The sequence below is a fragment of the Varroa destructor genome, unplaced genomic scaffold (genome assembly GCF_002443255.2).
Source record: "Varroa destructor unplaced genomic scaffold, Vdes_3.0 BEIS01000001.1, whole genome shotgun sequence".
In the NCBI taxonomy this organism is placed as follows: domain Eukaryota; kingdom Metazoa; phylum Arthropoda; class Arachnida; order Mesostigmata; family Varroidae; genus Varroa; species Varroa destructor.
In genome coordinates this window covers 45,544,459-45,563,061 of record NW_019211454.1, presented here as the reverse complement: position 1 = coordinate 45,563,061, position 18,603 = coordinate 45,544,459, and the positions used below count along the sequence as shown (strand labels likewise).

The 18,603-nt window shown below is 42.9% G+C and overlaps 2 protein-coding genes across 9 annotated transcripts; one reads left to right on the top strand and one right to left on the bottom strand.

The window, feature by feature from the left end:
* Window positions 1-108: 108 nt before the first annotated feature.
* On the top strand, window positions 109-7,605 carry LOC111255072 (uncharacterized). 3 transcript variants are annotated; one of them, XM_022816745.2, is made up of 4 exons: window positions 109-384; window positions 4,215-4,373; window positions 4,639-5,923; window positions 6,350-7,605. In XM_022816745.2, exons 3-4 carry the CDS (start codon window positions 4,727-4,729, stop codon window positions 7,127-7,129), a joined length of 1,977 nt encoding a protein of 658 aa, XP_022672480.1. In that variant the 5' UTR covers window positions 109-384; window positions 4,215-4,373; window positions 4,639-4,726; the 3' UTR covers window positions 7,130-7,605. The 3 variants fall into 3 exon arrangements, with proteins under 3 accessions (XP_022672480.1, XP_086832670.1, XP_022672548.1); XM_086976544.1 differs by lacking the exon at window positions 109-384 and adding an exon at window positions 559-907; XM_022816813.2 differs by lacking the exon at window positions 109-384 and adding an exon at window positions 1,604-2,096.
* Window positions 7,606-8,122: 517 nt separating this feature from the next.
* IntS1 (integrator complex subunit 1) lies at window positions 8,123-18,524 on the bottom strand. Of its 6 annotated transcripts, XM_086976522.1 has the most exons (11): window positions 18,242-18,524; window positions 17,583-17,643; window positions 17,025-17,116; window positions 16,478-16,612; window positions 16,195-16,314; window positions 15,635-15,880; window positions 14,051-15,503; window positions 13,107-13,594; window positions 12,510-13,004; window positions 12,072-12,368; window positions 8,123-11,814 (listed from the first exon to the last, which is right to left on the bottom strand). In XM_086976522.1, the coding sequence occupies exons 4-11, from the start codon at window positions 16,607-16,609 to the stop codon at window positions 8,839-8,841; spliced, it is 6,207 nt and encodes a 2,068-aa protein (XP_086832648.1). In that variant the 5' UTR covers window positions 16,610-16,612; window positions 17,025-17,116; window positions 17,583-17,643; window positions 18,242-18,524; the 3' UTR covers window positions 8,123-8,838. The 6 variants fall into 6 exon arrangements, with proteins under 6 accessions (XP_086832648.1, XP_022672019.1, XP_022672380.1 ...); XM_022816284.2 differs by having other exon boundaries at window positions 12,072-13,004; XM_022816645.2 differs by lacking the exon at window positions 12,072-12,368.
* Window positions 18,525-18,603: the final 79 nt, after the last annotated feature.

Genomic DNA, 18,603 nt, shown 5'->3' with positions numbered 1-18,603 from the left:
AACTCAAATCCTTCTCCCTTCCGTTTTCAGTTGCCCTCTCCGCGCTTTGATTCGGTGCTGTGGCTGTTGTGTTCCGTCGCCGCGCTATGTCAATAAGACCGTGTGCGACTATAGGGCGAAACCAGTGCAGGCAACAACCGTAGAGACAATCAGCAGCAAAATCAGTTGACCATCAGAGTAACGTGGTTCGCTGGCCTTCTGTGCGGGCTGTTTGCCCAGGTTTGCTGTTCAGCGGTAGGGATGGTTACAGTAGTAAGGTACCGTTGAGACTAAAATGCGAGGAACTGAAACAAACATGCCGGGGCAAATGATGTCGCCATCGAAACCGACAATGCGCTGGAACCACCAGGAGGAAGACAACTACCGCATACTGATGCATTCGGGGTGAGTTTCTGTTAAATGTCCAAAACGTAGATTCTAACTCATAACAGGTTGAGATATCCGGCCGTCCGTGTTAGAACTACTGCTACAAATAACGTATGTCCATTGATGCGCTTACAATGGTATGGGAACTACAGTTGATGTGGTTGACTTTCTGGAAATAAGCTCAGTCCGTCTTCTGCTGGCTTCCTCTCGCGAAAATGTTCAGCGTGTTCGTCAGTTGGTTTTGATTTGTGAGACAGTGTCTATATTAGTACTTGTCCGCCCAGTATTGTTGTTGTAGCTGTTGAACGAAAGGCGATGGCCTGTTATTGTTAGTGTCTCTCGTGTGCGCCTATAAGTGTACGTGTGCGCGCGCCACAGTGAAGCACGACACTGGGGTTGGGTTGTAGCACTTTGCTATGTCACTTAAAGAAAAATCTGCGACCAAGGTTTCATCGCAGCTCGCTACATCTACGTAGCTGCCGCTCGCGCCGACAACAATAGCAGTGCAGTATAGCTGTGAGAAATTTAATAAATGTAAATGGTGAGTTGGCATAGCTTATAGACTAAGCGATCTTAATCGGACTGCGGGGGATAATTACGCAGGCGCCAATTCTATAGGGGTTTCCATTCTGGCTGTAAGATAGTATGGCAACCGTACTGTGAGTGCAAACACAGGTTGTGTTTATTTGGCTAAAGGTCTCGGGCGGTACCTGTTGACGAATATCGCTGGTTAGCCCATTCGCTAACAGGAACGAGTAGAGCTTGTTCAAATTTGGCAAAAACTCATCAACTGTTTAAAGACAAAAAGCCTAGCCCGCCATACCGAGAGACGTTCAATAAGGGGCATAAGCACACAGCCGCAAATATTCTATAAGTGTTTGTTTTTTATTATATGTAATTATCTTTTTGGCCGTGTAGTTAATAAACTAGAAGATATATTTTCTGCTACAAATTAGCATATTGGTGGTTCATTTATTGGGTCTGGGCCAGAAATGACTGCACTCCGTTGAACCAAAAACTGTGTATAATGTATATATGTATGTATGTAATCTGTATGAGAATTCGAGTGACTCTGTCCACTCGACTGGTATTCACAACCTTTGTTTCATATGCATTTACGTCCTAAAAACGATATACGTTTAATATTATAAAATCGTACGAAAATCTTAAGCGTAACCAATAAATGTTCCAATAGTTATTACTTTTAAATTAGATGTCTTTAGATGGAATGACGATGACCCGGAGAAAAACGACGAGGTGCTTTGTCTTCTAGGTGGCAGTCGCGGCAAGATATTGCAGCTTAGATTCGTAGTAGACCTGCTGGTACTTCTCGAGCTGGCTACGGCAGGCTTTGGATCTCATTGTATCCGATATCGTGTCTAGAATAGAACAGTGGTGTGAAACAAGAATTGAATCCAATTACATTGCTTTGGAGTACAAAATATTGTAGCTGTCGAGGCTGATTGCTCGGCTGTGAAGCCCGAACAAGTGCGGTAGCAGAAACTTGAGCCCATAAATAGTACTTTAACAAAATTCGGGATATCCGTAATGTATAGCTTCTATGAAATTGTTAAGGAAAAAGCTTTGTAGACGATTGTTTTGTGGACTTGCTAGTGAATGCGTAAATTTGACGAAACGTCTAGTGATAAGAGGACGAATTCGGCATTGCAAAGAGTGACCGACCGGCGAACTGTTATTTGATTATATCTGTGACAGAGTGGTTACTATGGGTGAGTAAACTTTGCCCTGCCATGTATGGGCTAAGCCACTTCATGCAAAATCAAGATTAAGCGTGTGATTTGAAGATGGCTAATTGCCAGCACGAAGCAGTGACTACGCCCGGACGCGAATTCAGACTACGTGTCCTCATTACAAAAAACCTTTGTCATCATTTTCCAATGCTAATAGTTGGACCAACGGTGACCGGCGTGCGGATTTGTAAGACTAAGTTGGTAACGCAGCCAAAGATTCGGATTGGCCATGGCAGAATTTAGATTTAGTGCAATGCTATACACCCATTTCTTAGATAATATAAAATACGGGAAGCAAAAAATGGTGTCGTTTGGACGGTGCATTTTTGGGATTGCGTAGGTATTTAGTCAGAATTAAAACAGTGCGACGAACAGTGGGGGAGACTATTCATTATGGTTTCGAATTGCATTCATCATGAGGTGACATTGTCTTGTATATGGTATATTGGATTTTTAACATGCAGCTTGCTCATCCTTTATTCCTAGTATATTGTATGACCCCGGATCTAAACCCTATAATAGAACGAGTGATCTAAGAAAAGGCATACGGCATAACTGAGCTCATTCAGTGCCCCCGGCGCAACCCGCGAAGAGTATTCTTACATTGTCGAGTGTTGTTTGCTATGCAGAACAGTTTCCTATACTTGTAGAACTTAATTCAGAAGTTGGCTCGTTGCTCTTCTACATTTTGTTCTACAGCAAGATTATGATCACTAAACTTACGGAACACAAATTGCTCATCTAGCTGAATTTCAAATAAGTAGCGGCAATGTGTTGAACTTACAAATGAACGCATCTCTGAAAAAACGGTGACTTCTCAAGATAATCCTAAAAACTTAGTATCTTTAAGACTAAACCTAGTCGCTATCTCTTAATTGATTTACTCGGTTTTTTGTGATTCTGGTAAAGGATGAAGCTAGCAAAAATCTGACATCAAAATACTGCATACGGAAAGCTGAAAGATTCGGAAACTCGAAATTTTAACGTTTCCTTGAACAAATTGGCTTTCGGTCGAGATTCATGTGTGGTTTGGAAACGTAAAGTCTCACCTTATATAGATTGTATCAATTATGTATATAGATATGTTTAATACACGCAAGTTATTTATCAGTCAATTAAACGCGTGCGTATAGATCGTCGAATGGTAAAATCTTGTCTTTTAGATATCGCTATCTCTATTAGATATCGCAGTTAAATCCTATGTTCTTTCTTGATAGACTTACTCATTGCTGCAGTTATTTGAGGCAGTTTCTCGGAAAATCATTTTTACTACTAAAACTAAGAACACCTGAGGTAATCTCGCATCTAAACCGGCGCACTTCTTTCGGTGTTGGAGATTAGCCGTTTAAAGCATTGCACATTACAGTACTGGATGTAAAACTTGCAACATTTTTCAGACTGCTAAAACGACAAGCCGCAACAAGGTTTCATCATATGAACTATGACTATGGGTTCTCGCAAATAACATCGTTGACTCTTTGCCTGAGAGTGCATGCATAATGATCCGTGTGCAAGGCAGTAATCATGTATGATAGAGGGACACGGATAGCAGATTAAAACATAGTTAATCGCTAGTAGTAATATTTATAAAAGTTGAGGTACAGTAATTATTCAACGGCTATTATATAAATAGTCATCATTAATAAAAGGATAAACTTTAAAGTTAAAGATGCTGCAGCATCTGCTAAAGAACATCCAAAGTTTCTCTCGTCTCTTCAGATACATCACCAACACTGCCCTAATCCTCGTTTTTGTGGTTTGCCTTCCCTTCTCCGTTGAAGTGTGCCATGTGCTTCTTATAGCTATTTTTTTTAGCGTTGTGCCTATGTGCACTATAAAGTTATCTCGCATTCATTTGTTACATTCAACACCTCTCATCAAATCAGTTCCTATCGGTCACAAGAACCCTCGCACCTTTACTGTACCGCAATTGTACTTACGTCTCATTTATGAGTGACCTCATCCGTAACATCTTATTTCATGTCTTAGTTTCCCGATCATTCATCAAACTCGCTCGATCGAGTCTCATGCGAAAGGTTCTAATTATAAGACATGGTTGTGTTTTCTCCCGAATTGTTTCACCAATGCAATGTGCAGAGATAAACAGGACTTCGTAGCAGAGAATGAAGTCGTCCCTATCGACTTCTCGCTAGTTAGCGACGACCTGCCTCGTTTGGTTCGCCGCACATATCACCTCTACGCAGCGTATCGAATTATGGATCCAATACCAAATTACAGATCTCGTAATAGCAAGAGGTAAGCACACGCATCGCCTATACCTACTGTAGTTAGCTGCATGATATGCTTGTTTGTTGCTATCTATGTTTGTTATTGCCACATGTATATTTTGTTTTAGCGGAGCTTTGAAATATAAGCTCTCTTTATGTAGTTTCTACCCGATTTCGACACCTGCACTGTCGCTGTTGTGATTCGCTGCAGATGCGATTCACGCCGGGGTCACTGTAATCGCGAACAAAGGCAAATAGGTCTAAAATTTTCTGACGAAATAACCATATTCTAGGTAACGTACTCGATCACCGTCGTTATAATTGAGCTCACAAGACGAAGACAACAGTGATATCGAGACATATGCTAAACGGATAAGGAAAATGTGCAACAGCAGTAATTTCGGGGAAGATGATAGTAGCGAAGAGTCAAACGGGCCTGTAGTACTCGATACCTTTGGAGGTGAAAGTCTGTCTTTTGAAAGAAAAAACGCTACAGTACGGGGTCTATTTCAGCCAGAGGTGGATTGCATTGCAGATTTCTCGGAAGGGACAGATGACGTTTTTTTTGGCAGTGATTTCGGCAATAACGAAAATCATGATCTCATAACGGAGCAACAGAAAGATGTGATACTTGAGAGTCTTATGAGAGATTTGAGTAATGTTGGCACCCGGTTGGAGACGCGACACAAAACATACAGTAGCGACTGTAAAGTCGCAGACCAAGTCTGTGTTAACACAGGGAATTTTCTCGCTGGCAATCCAGAAAAGGAGGAACGGCAAACTAAAAATAACATGACGGTGCCATTAGATAATTTCTGTAAAAATCTCGAAGCTGGAATTGTTACTAACGATTTGCGACGTCCGTTGTTACCCGAGGAACAGCTCGCAAGAGTGGCGGTAAATGATCCCTTGAAGCTCAGTGCCCAGGGTTCAGATGTGGATCCGAAATTTTCGAAATCGCCAATCATTGAAGTTTCGTTATTAGGCCAAAGCCTTGAACAACGACGAGCCTCGAAAGATGAACTGTCAAGTTCGACCGGAGACCAGCTGTGCGTGGTGAAAACACATCGAAAATCACGATTAACTGCAGATCGCGCGCTGGCCCTTGTCGGCGACGAAGTGCGTTTGCAGCGGACAACTCGACGGGACTTGCTGAAACGTAATGCCAGTAGCTTTGCTGAGTTGGATGGTGGACTCACGTGTTTCGTTCTGGTTGAGAGGCTGGAAGACGTAGTAGCGAAAATGAAGCGGAAGGCTCGGGCATCGCCTACAAAAAATAAACCACTGAAGGACAGTGGCGAGAACAGTTCCACCAACAACACCTCGAATAGGAATAACGACAATAATGAAGAACTTGATATCTTCAACGGCAGAATCGTCATTAATAATAATAATGGTAGTAACAGCAAGAACACCACTAGACACGATAGCCACAGCCATGCTAATTGTGACGAAGGGGACAATCTGGAGTCGCGAGAACAAAAGCCTTCCATGTCAGAAATTCAAGAGTTTGCTATTCTTCGCCAGCAGGAACCGCAGGCGAGGATCTGGGCAAACCATCTTGGCGCTGGAATTCAGGTGTGTACGCTCAAATGGGCCTCTTATCATAAGTGGATACTAACTCGTTCATCAATTGTTCGTAGGATCGTAGGATTTCGATTCGTCGAACGTTTGAAGACAACGATTGTAATTATTTTCGCCGCAACAGATTCGTTATAATACTGTTTATAGAAAGACGAAAAGACTAAAAATATTTCCAGCAAATGCTTACTGGTTTAATTGTTTGAGCCATGTGTTAGCTTATAGATAAAAAAAATAAATTCAACAAACGCGATATACACTTGTTCAGCCTTAATACTCAGATTATTAAACACTTGTATATTTTATCGTGCCCATTTAAAGGTCATAAATATATGATAGAGAGCTGTGTGTATTATACTTAGCTTTATAGACACTGGTGCCGAACCAACCGGTATACTGAATAAGAAAACTGTTTCGTTTCAGACTCGTTCCTCAAAGTCGAATATAGGCAAGAAAGAGCACAATGTAAACGGTTTCCCGTTGTTGCCAGAAGCCTTATGTCAGACAAATGTTGATTCAGGTGATCCCGTATTTCACTCAGAGGACGACGGCGATCCTCGATCGTTTGCAGATCTGTTCGGGAATTCATCCAGAACCCCACAAACAACTGGTCAGGACCAGCGATCCAGTCGTCCTGATGTTTTAGTGTCATCGCTTGCGTGCACTTTTATGAGCGTGGCGTCAACAATTCTCAGTACGAGAAAAAGGTTAGAGACGTCTTCAACACCTTGTCGATGCTCAGGACGTATGTTGTCGAGAGATTCTGGCTTTGTCGACAGCGAGGATAGCCGTGCGTCTATTATAGATAGCAATAGCAGGCTGGACGATTACTGGATACGGCGACGGAAGCACTGGGAGGTAACTGATATACGGGAGGAAGTCCGCGAACTCCTTGGTTTCATTCCAGATGATTCGCCACCGCCAGTGCTAGCACCGGTGCATATTCCGTCCGGTGCACAGAAGGTTGTTACTCAAATAAACCTTGGCACAAAGCGCAGAGCTTCAAAAACATTAAAAAAAGCCGTGACACCTTCAGTAATTACTACTGGCAAATGTAACCATATGCCTAAATCAAAACGCGCGAGGACCTTGCCGGCTGCACTCGATGAGGGTAACCTGTGGCAAAACAGGAAAAAATCGAATGTAACTGTGAGCAAACGCAGTGGCCGAAGTATTCGTCCAGCAGAGCGTATGGATATGTAAATGTGTATTTCCAACGTGTTTGGAAAATGCTAAACGTTATTTCTTTTTGAATACGCAAAGACTCGATGCAATGGTATATGTAAGTAAATGTTACATTATTATAGATAGAAATAGAAAACAATAAAACCGTAAACATTGAAGCAAAAAGGAACATGAGCTAGGGCTACGCACAATTATACTGCCTAATTATAAACGTCAGCAACTGCAAAGAAAGAAGGAACAAGTACTTCCGCTTTTATATACGACTAAAGGTTCAGCGATTCAGTGCTCATAAAGCCTGGAGCCCAGTGTCAAAAGGTGGATCAATGAACGCTCTGTATAAATAATACCACTCCGTATAGCGTATCACTCGTATACGATGCATAAAGTAAAGCAAGGTGTTGGCACATAAGTTGATATCTATATATGTTATGTGTGTAGAAAAAAATAAACCGTATTTGTGAGAAAATATATTTTATAATGAATCAGTACATTACCGCAAAGCCTTTTTAATTCCGGAGAATTCCGATAGACAAAAATACCGATTGAATTTATGCCCATTGTCTTCGATGAGATGTTGCAATTAACCAGACAATCGAAAGCCATTGATATCTTGAATGGAAAAATCACTATCTATCCATATAATAAGGAAAAAATCACTATCTAAACATATAATAAGGAAAAAATAAATTCGTTTTTGTGCAATTTAGCTGACGGGGAATCTTTTGGCGACCCTGTTGTTATAGATTTAACGCTTGTGCATATTTGTGCTATTTAACTGTGACGGGGAATCTTTTGGCGACCCTGTTGTTATAGATTTAACGCTTGTGCATATTTGTGCTATTTAACTGTGACGGGGAATCTTTTGGCGAACTTATAGATATGGGTTCAACGTTTGTTCAACTTTAACGTGAACTCTTTTTGGCCGTGCCTCTATTACAGTGCCAAAAAGAGTTTACGTTAGAGGCACGGTTACAGTATCTTCGTTATTACAAAAATAACACCATAGAAACATACAGGCGGAGCAGTTTATTACGGTGAGTACTTACAATCTACAAATACTACCTATAACGGAAACGGGGTCGAAGCTGACTCGCCGAAGATGATATGTGCAAATGGTAAAAGCAACAAATATTTTATTTACAAAATTACTGACGTCTTGCCAAGTATGTCGCCATATGAACTGGCCCGTTCTATATCTCATAATTTCCCTATTCCCTGAATATTACTTCCATTTTTATTATTATTATCGCCATCATTATCATCGTTTTCATCAACACCGACAGCAACTCTTGATTTCAGTATCTTATTCCATTAGTTCGTTGTCAGTTCAGCTGTACCACGATCTTGTTCTACTCTTGTTTTTGGTTTTTATCGCATATTGGTTAATTGTTAAGTTGGAATGAGTTCGCCAGCATCTCATATTGTTTCTCAGGTTTAACATTACTAAAGCTCTGCGTTCACTCTGTTCGTTCATATCCCAATTTGTTCAGTGAAGCTGTACGGGGTTTGCATGTTCCGCAATCTTGTTATTTTGTTGTGGTTCGCTGTCCGCCGTTACCAACACGAAATCGTTGATAGCCCTCTTCTGACTCTATTGACGCCTTCCGCTGTGTCCAATCTTGGCTACTGGTGTATGTTTTCTTCTATATGCGAACAATACGTAAAGCCGCGTTACACCTTACTGCTTTTCATATCTAATAGATGTGCGCACCGCTGTACAACTGTAATTAATTTCCGTACTGCATATTGAGCAGTTCCAGCGCGTCCGATATTGGTTCAACGCTGTTGACATTTGATGATATGCCCAGCTGGAACGCTTTATTAAGTAGTAAGGGAGCGTGCTCCTCACAAAGCACGACAAACTCAGGTAGTTTCTCGAGAGCCATGTTGACAACGTCTCGAGTTTCGCTTGCCAGGCATTGAAGGTAACAAGATACGAATCTGCCTGCGGCGGCCGGCCGCTGTTCGATGCAAAGCAGCATCAGACGGAATGCTTGTTTACACAGTTGGCTGTCTCCAGTCGAAAGAAGACTTTGCAACTCGTCTTGATAAAGCTCGAGAATAGCTGGTCGACGCGAAGCGCTCATTTCGAGTTTCTGCAAACCTTGTATGGTAGCATCCCGGTCCGCAAGGTTTAGAGGAATCTTGTTTATCGAATCATCCGGAAGAGCTGAGTCCACGATTATCGCTGGCGTCGTTGTTCCTCCTGAAGCCGACTTTTCTTCGGGAATAAAAGCCCCTCCCTTCAACAGCGTACGCAGGGATACCATGTTCTTATAGGTACGCGCCAGTTCTTCGAGTTGCTCCTGGTGCTCGTTCAAAAACTCGCGGGCAGCATCGGGGTTATGTTTTACGTACGTATTGACAAGACCTAATAGTCGGTTGAGATTGCCCCCAATATTGTCTTCGACCGCACGCGTCATTCCGGCATTAACGTGCAATAACATCGATTCGAGATATACCCGAAGAATCGTATTCACGTCAGCGATATATTCCTGATTAAAGAGCTTCTGTCGGAGTAGCTCAAGAACGCCCATAATGCACACAAGAAATGATTTTCGGTTGTTCTTTGTGCCAAACATCGGAATACCGGCTGACATTCGAGAATGGAGGAGGCTAGCAATCAGGGGAAGTTGGCGAAGAAGAAGATCGGGATGCGTGGCTGCCAACTTGCGACAACTAAGGTTTAAATAACGAAGATCGCTTTTAAATGTCTTATCTGTATCACATACCGACATCGCTATGAGAATTGAATGGGACAAACAATCGACACGCGTGTAACCTCCCTTCTGTGGGTTGATGTCCGATAACAGATAATTGACCGAGTCGGCCGAGAAGATTACTGAAGGCATACTCAGATAGAGCTTCACGAGGAGAACCTTAGCTGACGCACTTTGCGGGCTGTTTTCGTTAACCAGAGTGACGAGATGATCTGCCAGGAAGGTGATATGTGCCTGCTTCACACATGAGTGCTCAATGATGTGCATTCGCTGAGACACGATCTCCTTAGCCTTATCGTCGTCGCCTTGATTCAACATTTCCTCCAACATAAAGTCAGCGACTGCGCACATTTCGTCGGTTGACAATGCCAACACATTCTCTACAGTGTGGTGTTTTGGCAATTTCTTATCTCTACCCTGCCATATCTTTGGGATAAACATACAGGCACTAAGAAAATCAAGCACGGTCGAAGCGTCCAAACTCTTGTCAATCGGACGAGTGAGCAGCATGGCAATACATTCAAGAAGAGTGTTCCAATGAGCCCTGTGAATTAGCGTCGAGAGAAGATACAATCTGAACCTGGAAGAAGCTGAGCCTTCATTGTTATATTTTTCGAACAAAAGTTTCAGCTGTGCCGCTTTATCGCTCCAGACACACTCCGGCTCGAGTTGTTCAAACCAATCTACCAGTGCAAACGATGTGTTAACCTGATCTGCATTTTTTGATGACAACCGTTCATCGGATAGTATCTGGGTTACTGCCTGGCAGAGACGGCTACTGTCCCCACTACGGATCGCTCGCTGCACCAGGGTGCAAAGGGCCTCCTCGAGACGGTCAGGTTGATTGACGGCGATTGCTGTTAATGACTCCACCATTTCATCAACAGATGCAGGCGTTTCCCGTTGAAGCTCTTCTTGCCGACGCTGATCTGGCCTGTGAGATGCGTGTCCTTTAGAGTGTGATCTTCGTTCTGTTGATTTGGTATACACCTGTTGTTTCAAGATTTCAAGCAATGGAGTTGGGTGGACTCCTGTATTGGCATTGCTAACTGCTAGTTCGAGCAGCTTATTGCAAACACAGGTAAGTTTGAACCGCAGCGGTGAGTTGGAGGTTTCACTTCGAAGGGCTGTAATGACTAGCTTAAATAACGAACAAGACATAGCCGCTTTTGACTGGAGCTGTGCTGCAAACAATTGTCCAGTTTGCGGGTTCTCTAAAATTCGTTCACAAGTGAGAATAAATTCGGCAACTGCGCCCCCAACCACTGACTTCTTGCCGATGTCTTCAGCAAATAGTTTTTGCAATCTGCTGTAAAGGTCCTGTTCAACTTTGGAGTTAATGCTGGGCTGGTTTGGTTCTAACCGGTAGATTTGCACGATCGCGTCTGTTACTGACTGGAACATTGTTTCTGACTGGGCAGTCCTTGTCCAGTTGTTTCGCGGTACAATTTGAATGACAGATGTAGGTTTGGCGCTGTCTGTCTCCATATGCTCGAGTTCTTTGTCCACAGCTAAGAGCGCCTTATATCGGTCTCCGCCTATTGCGCCTCGCCTATGTTGAACTTCGACCAACTGTGACATGTAACTTTTGTCAAGCATAGCATTGCTCATTGAGTGAGGATCGAGTTCTACAGCACGATCAAGACGCTGCAAAAGTTTGCTCATAGAAGCAACGGGTATGCCAAAGGATTGTATAAATAGAACTAATTGGTCCGCACTAAGATCTCGAAGTGCGGCGTCAACAAGTTGCTCGACGGGTGATCGAATCATGCGCAATTTCAGCCAGTCCGGCAGTAGTAAAGCCTCATCACGGGTGCCAGCCAAAAAGGCCTGAATTGTTACTCCATCAGGCGGGAACCACATGCGCAGCAACTGCGTGAACCGTTCTGGGCGTTCGCGTGGAGGACCGTACGTCAGTGCTATGATCATCGAGTGCACCACAAGGATGTGCATTTGAGCACGCTCGCCTGACGACCACTCAACCTGAAATAATTAGAAAACAAGTTAAGCAGCATTCACTTAAAAATTAGGCAATATCATTTGAAGTTTAATTGACTTTTCCGGCTGACTCTAAGATGTTTATATACCGGAAATGAGAAAGCGTTCGAGGCGAATGGTTACATATATATATAGTAGTGACATGAAAAATAAGGAATATCCATATGCGTAATCAGCTATTTGACTTTTTCCCGGAGCCTGTATGAACTCGACCTTTGTTGACTCAATAATATCTAGCTAACCTGTACGAATTCATCCTGCCATGCGGTGTGTGGTGAGCGCCTAGCTAAGTTGAGATAGGCGATAAATAGATCTAAAAGTGAGACAAGGAACAAATCCCCGTAGACGAATGTCGTGCTGTTGTCTAGTGGTAAAATCGCGTTCATTATCGTCGCCCGTTCAACAAGGAGATGCGCCAGGTCGAGACAAACATCTGCCTGTTGCTCCTCCGGCGTATGTAGAGAAAGAAAGGCCACATACGCCACGACGGCCAACGGATCCGTCTCGATATGGATGGCCTGACGCAATGTGTAGATCACCTGTTCAAGCAGGTAATTAAAGTGGGGTAGCTGTGGGATCTGCTCAAGAAGCCAGTCAAAATCACCGCCCTCCTGCTGCCCTCCGGGAACACCGTTAGCCCCGTTATTGGCCGGACAAAGTAAAAGTTGTAGTGCTCGTACCGCTAAGCCCCGAGGGCCCATGTGTTGCGAAGTTAGCCTCTTCATAAAATACTCGATCACTTCTCGGGCAGCATTACAATCAGACTCGGGATTTCGGAGCAGGCGATGGAGGTGGCCCATTAATTGCTGCAGTTTCCGTCGTTTATTCGGCATCATACGTTGCCGCTGCGCCTCGGTGCTTCCTTCGAGAGTGTCGCTAAGTAAAAATTCGCATAAGCACTGCACAGGCAACATGTCAAGGGAGCTTTCTGAATTTTCGACCAAATCGGCTAACCAAGGCATCGCTTGTGACGAACCGCCTTCCTGCCGGTCGCGAATGATTTCCAAAAGATAGTTTGGATTTCGACTGCGACAAAGGAGTTGGCCCAATCGTAACTTATCGTTCAAAGCCTTGAGCTGTTCCAAGACAGGCGGTGGCGGTCGTCGAGCTGGTCCAGTTGGATCCATTTTGATTAGTTTTGAGAGAAGCAACGAATTTTGCTCAGTAATCACCATCTGTAAAACACAAAGGCAGGTAAGTTATTAGAGCTGTGGGGAGTCTTTCCCATTTATCGCGTATGCGCATTCATATGTTTGTTTATCTATCACTAAACGTACTTTGGTTGAAGCAGCAGCAAGATGAGTCTCGAATTCAAGAATCAACTGTTTCTCTCGTATGGCGATACGTGTTTCCGTATTGTGCATCTCTTCACTCTGTTCACCGCTTGGTGGGAACACAAACTGGTTCGTGATACACATATGCATCATCGCCCTTAACGTCGGATACTCGGTCCACGCTTTACGGCCGCACGTAGACGGATTATGAGCGATCACAACAAGCATCATAATAAATGCTCGCCAGTAATAATCAGCAATCGCAAGAGATGGAGGTGTATAGCCCTCAGGAAGAGCATAATTTTCCGGTTGATGATAAGCACACAGCGAGAACACGATGTCGAACAACTCCAGCTGCTCTACCTGAAGAACAGGTCGGCCCACGCCGCCTTCAATGCAACCCCCACCTGGCACCAATCCTGCACGGCGGATAAGGACATCGACCAGCTCGACAGCGTCCGTCTGGGTCGCTGGATGCTCCTTCGACATCCCTGGAATTTGGTTAGCGTTTTTGATTACCAAAGAGCAAATAATTATATGCTAGATGAAAATATAAGGCTTTCTAGAGCGTAACCTTAGGGGGACAAAAATGTTTCTTTTTTGCGTAAACAACGACTTTACGTATTGCACTTATGTATTTAAGGTAGCTAATATTTATTAGGCATCGTTAGCAGCAAGTTCGTGCCAACATCATTATTGTCGTCGTCATAAGGTAGTCAGGTTACATGGAACTTCCTAATTTCAGTCTTTCCAAACTCATGCGGTCTTGAAACTTGTATTCTTGAATAAAGATTATTTAGATTGAGTTCAATTGGAACCACAGATACGTCAGGAGGAGCTTAGAAGTGTCGAGCTATAAACGAGTGATTAGGGACCACGCAACAAGCACATCTTTTGTAACCCCTTATAATTACATTTCAGCTTGAAAGTATTAAAATAAAAAATACCTATAAAGAGGATCCGTAGGAGTGTATCTTCCATAACTGGCATTTCGCTCGATATCCGAAGATAAAGGCCGCGTTCTTGCTCCGGAGGCCAGTTGTCTCTACAGTAATGTTCAGGCTGATCAAGTAAAAACAGACATTTCCTTAAAACATGCATAAAGTCTTGATAATTAGGCCGATACATTCGCATAACGACCATATACATCCAGCCGACCACGTCACACTGAATTGCTGAGATCTGCTGCTGAAAATGATAGAGTGGTATCATGTCCTTTTTCTCATTACGATACAACGCAGTAGCGCATTCTTTCACTGCCGGGGTGACTGCCATGAAGGTCGCTAACGTGATGAGGTCCGCTACCTGCATGAGGAGGCGCTCTTTGAGCGGCTGTTCGAGCCCGGTAACATGCGGTTCTTTCCGCTCCACCATAAGTCCTGCACAAAACGAGTGGAAATTTAGTTCGTGCCGAAGCGAACGTATGATCTCACGAAACAAGGCACGTAAAGCACGCAAGTAATCTTCTCTACTGGCTAAGAGATCTTGGAAGATTTCAGCAAGCACTCTGGCTGCCCGCTCTGGCGAGTGCTGTAGAATTACTGAGATAAGGCCCATATTGTTCGGGTTGCGCGACTGTGATAGCTCGTTGAAGATAGTTCGCCTCAGCATGCTAGGCAAATTATCAGGATGGAGGCCCAAGAGCTCTCGAACGCATTGCAGAAAGTTATTGATAACCGGTTTTGTTTTTAAACGAATTCGAACTAAATACTCAATGACGTCCTGATCGTGTTTGTTATGTTGATTGCAGTTCATACATGTGGTTAACAAAAGGTCCTGTGCGGGCCGTGTCAGCTTTGGATTTGATAGCCACGTTTCAAGCCGATGGGCGACTAACGCGCGAACGGCACTTAGGCCGCAGGTACAAACCATCAATCTGAGCACGTTGCGAGAAATATCGGTGGGCTGCCGCCTTTGCAATTGTTCCTGTATGATGTCAAGAATATACTTTTCAATTCGCTCTTCCTGCACACTATAGCGAGGTACAACGCTCAACGACATTGTCGTTTCTTTGAGATCGAGGTGCAGACTACTTAGCGAATCGTCGTCGTCGGTCGCAATGGCGCCGGACGCAGCAGGTGGACTCGGACATGCCTCTGACTTAAACGTAAGCTCTGGCGCCATCATGCTCTTCGGTGGCATGCGTGTCTTAAATGCAGTAAGAATATTGTCTACAAAACATTTGCACTCCTCATGATCAACCCATAGACGGTCTCCAAGTGAATCTTCAACGAACGCTCGAACAAACGCATCTGGCCATTGATCCGAGTCTTGAAATACTGCCAGAAGCAGATTGGCCGCAAGAATGGCCACTGCGCTTGCTCCCTTGCCTTTAAGCGCAGGGGACGGCGGAGTCTCTTTGCGAAGCAGATGACAGAATGCCTCGATCACTGTGTCGTTCTGAAACAACAACAGACAAACACCAATAATAGTACCCTCATAGTTGGGCGGTTCGCAGTTTTTTTCTCTTCTTAAAAACTCACATGTAGTAGTATACCGAGGAATAACGAAGCAAACACATCTGTATGTACCTGAAATGCCTGAGGTCTTGTTTTCGCCAGGAACATAAGAGAAAGATAAAGAACAGCGTCAGGTTTGGGTCGCTGACTGCGCAGGAGTTTGACAGCTCCACAGAGGACACCCTGCATACGGTCCTCATCGCCGTCCTTTTCGGCTGCCGCAAACTTTGCCATCAACAACTCGGGTTCGACGTTTATTACTTTCGTTTCCCAGGAGTCCCGGCGGGCCCCGCCGCCCATCAAATCACGTTTCACCACCTGATAAAATAGTGTTTCCAATACTAGTAGCTTCTTCTATTTGGAGTAAGTTTAGTGTATTGATGACACGAGGTTAATCTCTGAACAAGCTCACACTGATCAACATTAAAAACAACTAAAGCTTGATATTTTAAACTCATTAGAGGAATGATATGAAAATTAATTCTACGACATAATAAACATAGTATTGAATTAATCTTGACTATGCACTACGACTAATACATTTTTCGTACGAGGCTGCAGCTACTACATACTAATCAGTCAATTCGATTAGTATAACAGCTATGATTGAGTCTCTGTTGTATAATACTGACTGGTGCGAACTTCTGAAGACCAGCAGTCGATGGTTGTCCAGACGGGCCAGCAAGTTTCGGTTTCTTGGCGGGTCCAGGCGAACCTGTCCTTTTTCGATCCAGGGGCGGTGCACTTAATGCCTAGAAGAATATTCCAAATTGGTTAACTTTTGTAATTCGGGGGTAATTATCATCACTCTTCGAGGTGGTCTTTACATTTAATACAACATTACTTGAATTTAATGACGATTTTGAGAGCAACATTCCTTCCTGACACGATGATAAATATATTAACAAAAATTACCTTTCCAGTCGATTTATCGCTCTGTTTTGGGCCGAGCATGATAAGCTCTGTCGAATTGAACCGAGGGTTTCCCTTCGATCCTGATGGTAGGGCGCGTGTTTTAAGTAGAGAAGCTTTTTTGTCCCGGTCCATATTCTATAAATAAGCAATAAACAAAGGATTTACGTTATGCATTTTTTTATGTCGCATGCCGTCTCGGTAGCCTTAGCCTGTAGCGGTGTGGAAAGTTGGTATTCTGGTGACGAAATCGCTGATTACAGCTGTACTCTGCAAGTTACGAAAAACTATAGTGAAAATTTTAAAGTTTCAGTGTGACACGCATGTCATCATCGTTGAGTTAAAATTAAATCAAATCATAATTAACGATATGCGGGATTAATAGGGCTTTGCAAAGCTCAGAAAGCTGAAACTAAACACAGGAGAGAAACTAAATATCGATAAATGGGAACTGTAAAGCCTGATTTGAAAAAACTGATTTGAAAGAGGTCCTCTGTTGACGAAAATATCAATAAATCTTCTATGTAGACTTAGCGCTTTTTACTATTACCTATTTGATTGGATAGAGCGCGCAGGACTACACGATCTGTCATAGGTTCTGTCATAGGAGCTCGAATAGGTATTGAATTAAGTCGGATGCATCTGAAAAAGAGTTTTTGGTCCTTAAACGTAGTTTCAATTTGCTCAAATTGAACTCTGCCGAAACCCGAATAGAAGCCGAATGGGTGTTACGCACATAGAAAGCCTTACAGGTGCTCATAGCACTGGACAAATGCTATTATAGCCGGATTCTATAACATGCAAGTGATGAGATTAGTGTGACAGCTAAAGATGAAAACAGTAATTTATGCTTTAATCTTTAGTTCAAGCATCATAGATTGCTTAAGTACACCATACAAGCTACAACCATCGAATGTCTTTTTTGCATGTCCATCTACATCTTCTTTTTTCGATTTTCTCGTAAATGATTACTATTAAGGCAAAAAATTTAGTTTAGTATCTTCGGTTTGCTCGAGTTTCGTTAGTCTATATTACGCATGTATACATGAGTCAGAGTATTCTTTTTTTTAGTAAAATCTAGACAAATTGGCATGTGTCAGTGAACTACCTTTCCTTTCTGTTTCCTTCAGGCCATTTATGTCAACAGCAGCACAGTGCGGACTGAACTCCTAGCAAGTCATACAAAAGGCAAGAAAAGCCCTTCAGTCAAGTTAGACGCTCAAGACGAAATGATGTGCGTGAAAAAAATGCTTTCGAGCGCTTTTAAAAATATTATTGTTTTAAAGATATGTATATATAAGAGCAACTTACTTCGTCACTTTTTTTTAACAAGTATCTATGAATATATTTTCTAACTTACGCTTGAAAAATGTAAGCCTATATAAATTATAAAAAAAAAAGATTGCCATATTTAGTAGCTATGCTAAAGGTTAAGCCACAGAACAGCAATTGAAGAAAAGTTCTGCTAGGGAGGACAGAGGTGACATAAACAACGGCTACTCGCAGCAGCAGCGACATTTGGTCGTATTCAATCCACGTTTGTCAATTTCGCAATCGACCCTGGACCTTGCTTGCAAAAGCTAATTTTGTTATTCTAACTCATGTATATATATATATATATATATATATATATATATATATATATATATACGGACTCATTCGCATTGCTTACAGAAACACGTAATGTACCCTATTTACATTAGACAACAGAACATTGGGTTGGGTTATGCATCCGATTTTTGTGGAATCATGCATCACATCGCTTACCGTAAACTTTTTGTGCCACGATATTCTTTAACCTATATCACAAAAAGTACATTATCCTGCGAAACAACGTTAAATCACCGATTTTGCACAGACTCGTGTGTTTTACATCCGCAACAGGCTACAGCCGCCGTTGCAGTACAGCTTGAGACTGCGAGATCAGCAGCTAAGCTCATGTTATGAGAATGTCTGGGATCTCCGGATTGTTCCGCCTATTAAGCTTTGCCAGGTATTCGGGTACAGACAAAGATGAGCAGCATTGGATTATTTTAAACTCCCGGAGAACGTTAGTAACACTGCATCAATGCAGCTGAGGTTTTCAGATCAATTTTCGGTGAATATATCAGTTCAATCATATCACTATA

Bases quoted from the DNA above. Each gene is read 5' to 3' on its own strand.
- IntS1 (XM_022816284.2), bottom strand. From the start codon at position 16,609: ATGGACCGGGACAAAAAAGCTTCTCTACTTAAAACACGCGCCCTACCA. The intron at 15,504-15,634 runs GTACATACAGAT...TTGTTGTTTCAG, and splicing joins CAAGACCTCAGGCATTTCAG to AACGACACAGTGATCGAGGC. The intron at 13,005-13,106 runs GTACGTTTAGTG...TGTGTTTTACAG, and splicing joins TTGCTGCTGCTTCAACCAAA to ATGGTGATTACTGAGCAAAA.
- LOC111255072 (XM_022816745.2), top strand. From the start codon at position 4,727: ATGTGCAACAGCAGTAATTTCGGGGAAGATGATAGTAGCGAAGAGTCA. The intron at 5,924-6,349 runs GTGTGTACGCTC...GTTTCGTTTCAG, and splicing joins ATCTTGGCGCTGGAATTCAG to ACTCGTTCCTCAAAGTCGAA.